This window comes from Gouania willdenowi, chromosome 17 (genome assembly GCF_900634775.1).
Source record: "Gouania willdenowi chromosome 17, fGouWil2.1, whole genome shotgun sequence".
NCBI classification, from domain to species: Eukaryota; Metazoa; Chordata; class Actinopteri; order Blenniiformes; family Gobiesocidae; genus Gouania; species Gouania willdenowi.
In genome coordinates this window covers 13,179,328-13,190,935 of record NC_041060.1, presented here as the reverse complement: position 1 = coordinate 13,190,935, position 11,608 = coordinate 13,179,328, and the positions used below count along the sequence as shown (strand labels likewise).

The window sequence follows — 11,608 nt, the reverse complement described above, 5'->3', positions numbered from 1 at the left end:
TAACACCCACGTGACTGCAATTAATGTGAAACTTTCCCCTCAAAATAGCTTGTGAACAATTCTTGTGAGCCCCAAATGCACACAGAAACATGGAGAGAACATTATGCAAACTCCACAAAGAATAGGCTCACATCCTTCAAGATAATCAATTAGAAGGTAATCAGTAACTGATGAATAACAGCTATTCATATTTAAAGTGGCGTAGCAGCTGGAGAAAAATGATAATTTTATTTTTAAATTTTTTATTTATTATTTATTGCTATGTTTTTGCTTGTTGTATAGTGCTACCCAGTTTTGGGCTGATTTACGCAATAAAGGGGGTTTTAAACTGACAAAAAAAAAAAATCACAAATAAAGGGGTAGTATATCTGTATTTTTGCATTTTCATAAATCGTTCAACGTATTTGGCTAATTAATTGAAAATAAATTGAAGTCGTGTTTTCTTTTTTATATCTTTTATATATGAATTGAACCAAAGTTAAAAAAAAATGAACTGAAAATAAATTGAAGTTGTGTTTTTTTAATATCTATATTTATTGATTTTTTGACAATATTATTTTTTTTATTTTTGCATTTTTTTCCAGTTATATTTCTTTATTACTGAATATTTTTATTCATTTTTTTGTTTTTGTTTGTTTTTTTGCGTTTATTTAGTTATTCATTTTTTTTCCAGAAATATCAGTATTGCTCAATGTACTTTACTCATTTATCTATTTGTAAATTAATATTTAATATTTGTCATTTGTTATCCATTAATTCTTATGTCAGTGTTCAGGCTTTTGTGTTTATCAACGATAAATACAGTATACTCCGTTATTTTTCAGTGATTCTGAAACTGCGTATGCGTATTCCTTTTTGTCCCACTCAGACTTCCGTAAAAACCCGGAAGCGGTACCGTTGCTGTTGTGAGACCGTTCATCTGTTGTCTCATCCACGGCGTTTACCAAATTATTGTTGACTTTCACACGGAGGTAAGAGCCCCAGTGTGAGTGTAGCTGAGCAGAATAACACAAAATATGCTAAAATGTAGCCGTGAGGAGGAAACACACGGACTGCTTATATCCAGCCTGTAGCCAGCCGCACCGCGGCTCTACACTGTCCGCTCACTACCGTGTGTTTAGTGGTTAGTGATGGGACAGAACCACTGCATAAATGTTGCTTTATGAGACGGTTCCTTTCATCACAGCCACTCAAATTAAACTATATATTTATAGAAAGGTTTCATATCTTGATATAAACACAGTGTGAATGTTTATTGGTATTTTGGGGTGGTAATAATTAATTACTATGACAATAAGTTTATGTAATAGCTACAGTATGAAATGGTTAGGTTTGGAGCATTTTTAGTGGCTATGACCAAAGGAACTCTTTCCCAGATTATGAACATATTATGATTCATCAAAAAAATTACAACTAGTGTAATAAATACACAAAGAACAATAGTCATAAACACTTAACTAATATATATATATTTTTAAAAAGTTTCATCCTCACATTTTGTTAACTCTGCTGCTGTTTGTCATTTAGATTTGTGATTGTTCTGTGATTTTCTTATTGGTTATTTATTATGGGTTTGCCATCTAAGGCAGGGGTTCTCAACTGGTCTCACCCTGGGACTCATATTTTTCCACGGCCATTAAATCGCGACGCACGTTTTTCAAAAATAGGTGTTGAAAACACACATTCTCTTCTTTAAATCATAAATCTATATATATTCTGTAGAGCCGAGGCATCACTGAGAGGGCTGTACACTTCCTCTACTTACTGGGGCCAAATGAAAGTGTCATTCTTCTTGAATACGCCTTTTAAATTCTAAGTATAATATTTTGAGTGAACTTATCCTTTAGTAACTCCGTAAATTGATCATTTAAACTGTCATCACAAGTAGGGATGTCCCGATACAACTTTTTTCATTCCCGATATGATACCGATATTGCATCCTTGCGTATCGGCCGATACCGATATTGATCCGATATCAGCATGAATCATACATACTTTTTTTTTTTTTTTAAATGTAATATAAATGATAATGACTTATTTTGTTGTGTGGAATGTTATAAAAGGCTTGATCAAGTGATGTTACTCAAACAGAGAACAATTGTCAGCAACAGTAGGTATGAGAAAAACTGATCCTATTTATTATTAACCAATTGGTTACATGCATTTTAACCTTCAACATAATATCTACAGTATTCTGCAATTGATTAAAAAAAATTAAAAAAATGACTTGGGAACATTTTTATCCGATATTCGTTTACAGGCTCGATATCGGATCGGGACACCCCTAATTACAAGTGGAGCTGTCTATGATCAGTGCTCTATGCAGCTGCCCCTCTGCAGGCACATTCTATTCATATTATTCCCCTGTCGTCACTGGAGCGATGAAGTGATGAAGCGACCAAAAAGCGAGACAATGTTCAAGCAACTCATCACGGGCGATTTAAGGGACTATATTTGCTGAAGTGGTGTTCTGTGTGAACGCACCTTCATAACAGACTCATATTCCACAAACACTTACTTATTTAACCCATCGCGGTGAAAAAAATCACTCTCTTTCTGGTGGTTGCCATGGTAGTTATCTTTGCGCCATTGATGACGGCTTTTTATTGCGCTCGTGCATGTAAGTAACCCAAGGTTTACATACTCAGGGTTGATTGACCCACTTCATACCAGCTGTAATGGAATCGGATATCCAGAGTTTCCTATTTGAATTTCCTGAATTGTTTGTTTGTTTCTGTCTGTCAGGTTGTGATGGGTGACATACGTCAGTCGTTGCTGCCTCGGGATGTCCTGAGTGCAGCCAAGGAGCTGCTCTACCACCTGGATATCTACATCTGTAACCTGCTGCAGTCTGGGAGGCAGCCTCCTCAGGTCGATTCCAAAACCCTGGAGCTGGTGGAGGAGTTTATTTTTCACTCACCTAATGATAGAAACACACCTGCTAGGGTGAGATTTACACTGATGAGTCGTTGGTAGAAATCTGAATAGGGATAACTTTGTGTGTGTATTTTACAGAGGATGAGCGCTCTGCAGGAGCTCCAGCTGTTGGAGATTATGTGCAGCTGTTTCCAGGAGCAGAGTCGGGACACTGTCCGTCAGCTCATGTTCTCAGCGCTCTTCAATCTCCAAGGAAACCAGGCAGATGAGAGTCGCATGTCTCTGCTGGGGAAGCTCGTTTCCATGGCAGTGGCTGTGGGCAGAGTCCCTATTTTAGAGTGTGCTGCTACCTGGTTACAGGTAAGGACTCAAACATATTCTTTTATTTGATGTTGTGTAAGTGGACGCGGTTTGAGTGGCTTGTGTTGTGTTGCACAGAGAACCCATCGGGTGTACTGCGTACGCCTGGCTCAGGTGCTGGTGGATGACTACTGTGGGATGGTTCCAGGTTCTGTTTCCACCCTGCAGAACATCCACAGTGCCAGCCCACGTTTCTGCTGCCAGTTCATCACAGCAGTCACAATGCTCTACGACCTCTCTTCTGGTAAGTTCTATTAACACAGAAAAAATATATGCAGATGTTTTTGTTGTTGCTTCAGTTTTGTTTTTGTCTGACCTACAGCTCTACATGTTTGCATTAGTATCTGTTATTATTATTTTATATTATTTTGTTTCTACTGTCTGCTCTTGTATTATTGTGTTGCTGCAAAAGTGAATTTTCCCTTTTAGGATCAGTAAATGAGTATTGTAACTTATTCTTTTTTTATTCTATTACTTAGGGATGCACATTTAAAAAACAAACAAATATGGCCGATAACCGACAATAATTACCAATTAATAACCTTAATTAAGGCTTCAGATTCTTTGTTTCAAAATATCCTCCATTCTGTTTCATTTTATAGCTATTTTTGCATTTTTCCACATCAGTTTACCCAAATTTCAGTTTTTTCAATTTTTTTTTTATCGTCTTTCCTTACTTTTCTAACTTCACTGGTTATTATGCCTTCCAGAATTAGCCAAACATGCTTAATAGAGTTAATTGAGTCAACCAGTGTTAATAATTTAATGTTTTTACTGACACCATGGAAGCCCGGAATTCCAATCAAAGTCACCGCTATGACGTAGACCTGCGCATGAGTAGAAGTTAAAAAAAACACAATAAAACATAAGGCAGACAGATAACTGTTAGTACGGGCAGACGTGTGCAGATGTTTGAGGAAACTCTCCAGAATAACACGGATGATGATGACGCTGCGTTGCCCTGACGACACGCTGTGTGACAACAGACCTGTGGTTTTTACAGGAAAATACCAAGGAACTAGTATTGATTAATTTGTTTTGCCATTTGATGATTGTAAAACCTTCAACTCCCGCCACCTGGTGAATCACCCTCAAGTTTTGCACAAAGTCCCACGCAGCTGTGTGACTATAGCGAGTGATTCTGAAGGGGATTATGAGCAAGATTTCACGTATCCGTTTCATTGGTGGTACATTTAGTAAACATTCAGTCACCTGTTTTGTAAATATAAATGTGTGATATCATTCCAAAACATGCATGTGACGTATTTTCGTGTCATATTGGGGCCTGATTCAAAAAATGAGCACACTGACATAAGTAGGTAAATTAGAAAATACAAATAAAAGATCAACTGTTAGTATTAATCGGTCAAAATTCTTGTTATTGGTTAAACAGTTAACCATGAGCATCCCTAATCAATCTGTGCTTGGCAAGTTGGCCTTTTGGATCACATTAATCGATCTAAAATTGTTTTAAAAGCTAATCAATCGATTGTATTTATACAAGGTAATGAAACATATGATTTAAGCACGGCAGACTTTATATGGATGTGTTTCAAAAGCATTTTTAATATTAAAGATGTACGTCCAGCTTCACTATCATGATAAAAAGGAAAAGTATCAGGTTCAACCACTGCTCATTTAACCTGAACAGATCTTGGCTGCGTTACATTTTTTACATTGATATTGTATTATTTTTATTTTGAAAAAACAAGCAGAAGAGTCAGGTAAACCATATTGAATATTGAAAATGATAGTAGAAAAGTTAACATCCTGTTAATTTAAACTGTAGTGTTGGTTGGACTTTATTCAAATAAAATGTCAATACATTTAGCATTAAACGTTGTTTACTTGTTTGTTTATGTCCATAATTTATTAATAGACGATTCCCTTACAAGAAACAACAGGAATCTATGAAAACTCACCTGCACTGTACATTATTCAGGCTAGGGGTGTCCCGATCCGATATCGATATCGGATATCGGTCCGATATTAGCCAAAGTTCCTGATTTTCCGGTTTTTATTTATTTATTTTTATTTTATTCAATTGTAGAACACTGTAGATATTATGTTGAAGGTTAAAAAAATATGTAACCAATTGGTTAATAATAAATGGGTCAGTTTTTCTCATGACTACTGTTGTTGACTATTGTTCTCTGTTTGAGTAACATCACATGATTATTATTTTTTATTAAAGAAAAGAGAGTGGGGGGGAAAAAATGTATGATTTATGCTGATATCGGATCAATATCGGTATCGGCCGATTCACAAGCCTGCAATATCGGTATTATATCGGAAATAAAAAAGTTGTATCGGGACATCTCTAATTCAGGCATTTATTTTACAGTCACACTGGTTAAATTATTATTTTGACTAAAAAGTTACTGAATCGATTTGAAGTCACTGAATAGTTTCAGATCGAATCGTTCTAAATGAATCATTATCAGCAACAACGAATCGTGATTCAAATATAGTTAAGACATTAGTCAGGTCCATGCAGTACTTGTATGGTGAGTTAACAGGCTGTTGTGTGCGTTTGCAGAGGACCTCACCCCCCCACTAGAACTACTTCAGATGATCGTGTCGTGGATCCAAGACGACCCTCGTCTTGTCCTCATAACTTTCTTAAACACACCCCTTTCTGGCAGCCAGCCAATCACTTCGCTCGACGTCACACCCCTCGGAGGCTTGGTGCGTTGGTGCATCAAAGCACCGCTGACCTACAGGAGAGACAAGAAGCCCCCGCTGACCAATGGCAGCTCTGACAGCGTGGTGGAGGCAGGGCCACTGTTCTCTGCTCTCCATTTGAGTGTCTTACAGGTGTGTGTGTGTGTGTGTGTGTGTGTGTGTGTGTGTGTGTGTGTGTGTGTGTGTGTGTGTGTGTGTGTGTGTGTGTGTGTGTGTGTGTGTGTGTGTGTGTGTGTCAGGGTTGGAGTCAATAATTTTTTTTTTTAACTGCAATTACATCTTCAGTTATCCATGTTCAATTACAACTCAATTATGATTATAGTCTCCGACATTTTTTCATTTTTTTTATTACAATTAAAATTACAATTATTATATTTTTCCCTTTAAAGTTAATTCCAATTATGTTCTCAATTACTAAAGTTCTAATTAAATTAATCACAATTAATTTCTGTTAGCTTTCTGTTAGCATCTCTTATGATAATGGTTCAGGTTTGACCCACGTTTTAAATCAGGTGTAAAAAACACAACAGAATATTATCTATCATCCAATTAGTTTCTCATCTCTTGGTTACTTTGTTAGGCTTCCTTGTTCATGAAAATATTGCTATTAATATTTTTTGTGTGTCATCATACCCCTCGATTTCAATTTTTATTTTTTTTTATGGTAAAATGATCCTTTTACCATAAAACTTGATCCATCCATCCTTTTTAAGACCTGCTTGTTCCTGTTTTTCAGGGTCGCGGGGGGTAAACTTGATATGTAACATATTTTATTAAATGTTAACTATACTGTATGTGTAAGCCATAGAACTATTACATGGTTCCCCGGTTTTGCATTTAATTAATTTGTAATAGACAGTTTTTAAAAAGTAAATTATCTGAACTCAATTACAATTCAATTATGATCACAAAAGCAACAGATTCTTTCAACTAAAATTGAAATATGAATTACGTCGTAATTGTAATTTATTAGGGCCGCAACTATCTATTAATCTACTGATTATTTACATTGATTAATTGGATAACTATTTTACTTACTGTATATTAAAAAACTAAATATCACGACTTGAGAGCAGATTTTATATATTAGGTAAAAAACAAATTAACACAATTTTATGCTTGCAGAAACATTTATTTTGAATTGCACATCCATCAATATTGAAATTGCACATTTTTTTTCCACAGGAGAGCAATCATTTAGAATAAATAAATAAAAAATACCTGAGTGTAGCTGAAAACTGAATTTAAAAAAAAGGGTCAAACAATAAAAAAATACTTAGTGTAAGTATGAAAATTGCACAATCATTGACATCATTTTCACATTTTATATTCATACTGCTTTATGTCAAAACAAAAAACTCAAAAGCACAATATCAAAAGATGCCATCGGAATTTAAGTGCATTTTGTGGAGTGCATATGAACACTGTAAAGAATGAATAAGAATACAACCAAATAGTAATCAAAGCTTTTTTCTAATCGATTTAATCCATGAATTGTTGCAGCCTCATAATTTATTATCAATTACGTGATTGCAATTGTAATTGACCCCAACCCTGGTGTGTGTTATTCTATGATCAGTTCCAGTTCCAATGTTCACAGGCTAAAATATGTCCCTTCCACTTGTGTCACATACAGGTTTTCATGCTTCTGCCCACTATACTGAATGAGAAAGGCCTCTACGGTCGACTAACCCTCCTTCAGATGGAATCCTTGGCCGCGCTCACCTCCGACCTCTCGCGGCTGTTGGACCAGGCCGACAAACACACTCATAAATCGTCTGCAGACACACACACCTCGTCCCAGCTGGCCCTCGACCGGCTGGCACAGGCCCTGCAGGTGGCCATGGCCAGTGGAGCTCTGCTCTGCTCACGAGGTGAGACTGAAAGAAGATAAAGTGATGGTGCAATTAGATTTTCTATCAACAAGTAATAATAATTTATTCACTTTTATTGCCATTTATGTGCTACATACACTATTTATGTTAACACAAATGTGGATAATACATTATATATACAAAGTGTGGAAGGGGACACAAGTTAAAGGGGACAGCTTTTCTCAGAAACTTTTTAAGATATGATAACCAAATTCGGTGTGTGGCTTCAGAGTAACAATACCTTGATGGAGTTCGAAAATGAGAAGCGCGCAATTATTTTTTCCAAAGTTATTGTCCTTGTTCCATTTTTCTTTACTCTGTTCAAGGTGTCTTCAAAGGGGACAGCTTTTCTTAGAAATTGTAGGATAACCAAATTTGGTGTGTGGCTTCAGAGTATCAATATCTTGATGGAGTTCAAAAATGAGAAGCACTTATTGCCCTTGTGTCATTTTTTTTTTTTTTATCTTAAAAGGGGACAGCTTTTTGTAGAAACCGTTTAAGATAGTTAGTAATTTTATATTCTGATGTGATAATATTTTCTTATGTATACATCTAAGTTCTTAGATTTAGGAAATTTAGGAAAAGGTTGTAAGTTATAATGACAACCAATCTGGCGAGGGATGTTGATGACTGTCTTTTTATTTTCTATTTAAACTTTCCTTAGATTGGTTGGCATTTCAGCTTCTTCAAATATTTTCTTTAACTGTAAATATAATTTATTGTTCATTATTTAAACTCTGTTGATTATTACTAATAATATTCTCTTCACAGAGGACCTGAGAGCTATTTGTTCCCGCCTACCTCACAACAAGTAAGAAATATTTCATTTTTAATTTTTCTTTATTATTAGCCTATAATCGTTTACTGGAGAAATAAAGCTTTTAAAGCTGCTTGAGACAATACATTTTTTATCAGATAAATCCAACGTGTAGGCCTGATCAAACAAGCTTGAAAAAAAGAAATAAAAGGTTGAAATAGGTGCTCGAAAGTATTGAATGTCTCGCGGAGCGAAGTGATATCACTGGGAATGCCAGGAACAAACTAGATGGCTCCCCCTAAAAACATAATCATGTAATGTCATATACAACGTAGCCCTACAGTGAAAAGTGTCTTTTAATTTTACCTATCTTGTTCAGGAATAATATATAATATTTAAAAAAAATAATAATAATCTGTAAGCACACAATAAAACATCATGTTCAGAATTTGAACTTACAGTATACCAGTAATCCAACATATTCATCACCCTGAAACTGTGAAATACAACCTGCTACAACTTTAATAAGAAGTATGAGGTTGAGAGAATTCACAGAACATGGTAGAAAAGGGAATCAAACATGTTTGGCTAGCTCATAGCAATGTAGCTCTCATCATATTTGCACATTTTTGTTAGGATTGTTTCTCTGTCACCACTAGAGGGTAGTCTTACAGAGGCCAATGTGTAATTTGTAGCAATGCATGGAGGCTCCTGACTACTGGTCTATTCATATTCTAGTTTCTAATGTTGTCAAGCTGTTTTTAATTTTTGTCACATATTTCCAATGACAATTTGCGTACCCACTTTGGTAACGTATTGGCTAAAACAAACATGGAGTCAAGCGAATCAATGTCCTCTTTGTCGTGTGAAGAAACACAAGAAATCACAGGCAGAATGAAGTAAAAATACTTGCATCCATCTATGGTACTCCACATCCCACAATGCAAGTGGAGATCAAAACAAACTTTTGAGCAGCAATTTCAATATATCTTTTTTTTTTTTTCAAGAAAATGTTCTTTAAAGTTATTCATGAACTTTTTCCTGTTGGAAAGTCACAACCAATGATTTAACGTGTATTTTAATACCGTATGTACCGTTATTTCATACTTCTTTGTCTTTACCGTACATGCTTAATGCTATTTTCCTCAAAAATGAATTGTTGAAAATCTTTTACCTCGGCATTTATAATAGTTTTTGATACTCACTTAATATGTTACCTTTTGGTATTTTGTAAACATTATTTTCTTTAAAGGTCCAGTATTCTGCTATTTTTCACGAATCTCCATTTGTTCTAAGAACTCCAACAACATAGTATTTGAGGTTTATTTTCCCAAACTCGCCTGTTTTCCAGAGTTTTAGCGGTCTTAAAAGTGACTTTCTGAGTAGTTCTAAAAACAGCTGTTTTGGGGCCTACTTATGCATATTCCTGAGTAGGCGTGTCTGTAGACGCTGAGTCCACACAACAGCTGATCACTAGCGATTTTCTTTTGCTATCCACACACTCCTGTTATTGTTTACAGCCAAAAAACTGCACATTACAGTAAAACACATGGTTATTTAAGCGGCTATTGTGATTGTGAGTCAGACAAACACTGTTTCAGAGTGTGTGAGGCGGCAGCAGCGTAGTCAATCAGCTGTTTCAGGTGCTTCAAACACTCACCGGAGCTGCTATGTCACTTTCTTGTCCTCCTCTCCACTACTTATTACAGGAAGAGTCCATTCAATGTGATAGTCCACTGTTTTGTCCAACCGCTGCGTTGCATTGGGTCACAAACACGTAAGATCATCTCAAAGGCGATACGAGGCGGTATAACAGATACTAAAAATGGAACTGATTGTAACTGCTCCCTGGGTGCTTCACTGTGGCTACCCACTGCTCCTCAGGGAGATGTTAAATGTAGAGAACACATTGTGTGTATGTAGCTTTACATATGACAATCAAGTATAATGTATTATTCTTTATTAAACCACAGTGTTTATTTCAGATATGAGGTAGTTTGAGAGGGAGGAGCTCACATTCTTATATAGGTGAGGAGGAGCCTAGGATTGTCAGGAGGAGGAGTTTCCGCTTGGTCACATCACCTAGCGAGAAAAATCCAACTCACCTGTTTGGAGCTGACTTTTTACATAATGTGGAATAACAATGGAGGGAGGAAACAGAACTTTTTCAACTTTGGCCCTCTGAATGAGGCTAAAGGGATGTATATCACTGTAGCAAAACCATTATAAAGTGAATTTTTCATAATACCACCCCTTTAAGCGTATAAAACTATTTGTAATATTTGCCTGTTTGTGTGTTTTCAGTTTGCTTCAACTGGTGTTGTCTGGTCCAGTGATGTACTACAACAACATCCACACGCCTCCGCTGGCATTCAGCCCGCACGCCGCTCACTTGCCCATCACAACACATCCAGCACATCCTACACATCCTACACATCCAACACATTCAGCTCTGCCAACACATCCTGCACAAACAACCATTACGTCCCATTCATCTTCTCACAACCAGTACCCAGGTCAGTCTTTCATGACTGGGATGTCTTTCCCCTTTCGGCCCAGCCACTAAAACAAGCTAAACTGGTTTGCAGTTGTTTGTATGTGTGTGTGTAAGTGTGTGTGTGTGTGTTTATGTATTTTGATGCCATTTGTACGTTTGCCTCTGAGAATGTGTATGGGAGTGACGTGTTTGTCCAATAAATATTTTTTTACATTTTTTGGCTGTTATATTTTCCAACCACTTGTGGGCGCTGTTGTGTATAGAACGTGACATATTCTACTTTATTGGATCCTCAGGGTGTTAGATACATTATTTCCTAAGCATTGGTGGCATTAAAGACATAAATTCAAGTCTTTTATCATAATATACACCAGGGGTAGGCAACTTTTATTACAGCAGGGCCACAAAAATGTGTTACTTTCATCTGAGAGCCATATTATCAAAATTCATGTCAGCATTTCAAATAATGAGCGATTGGTGCATTAATATAAGAAACAACAAAGAGTTTTTAACAGTAATTTTGTGTGTTTTTCTGTCATTCTGTGTATGTTTTCTTGT

General features: G+C 36.2%; 1 protein-coding gene across 1 annotated transcript; it reads left to right on the top strand.

Moving 5' to 3' along the window:
* The first annotated feature begins 780 nt into the window (after positions 1-780).
* Positions 781-11,266, top strand: ints15 (integrator complex subunit 15). The gene is made up of 8 exons (XM_028473046.1): positions 781-971; positions 2,746-2,946; positions 3,016-3,237; positions 3,316-3,481; positions 5,777-6,054; positions 7,559-7,796; positions 8,568-8,607; positions 10,858-11,266. The coding sequence occupies exons 2-8, from the start codon at positions 2,752-2,754 to the stop codon at positions 11,117-11,119; spliced, it is 1,401 nt and encodes a 466-aa protein (XP_028328847.1). The 5' UTR covers positions 781-971; positions 2,746-2,751; the 3' UTR covers positions 11,120-11,266.
* The last annotated feature ends 342 nt before the right edge of the window (positions 11,267-11,608 follow it).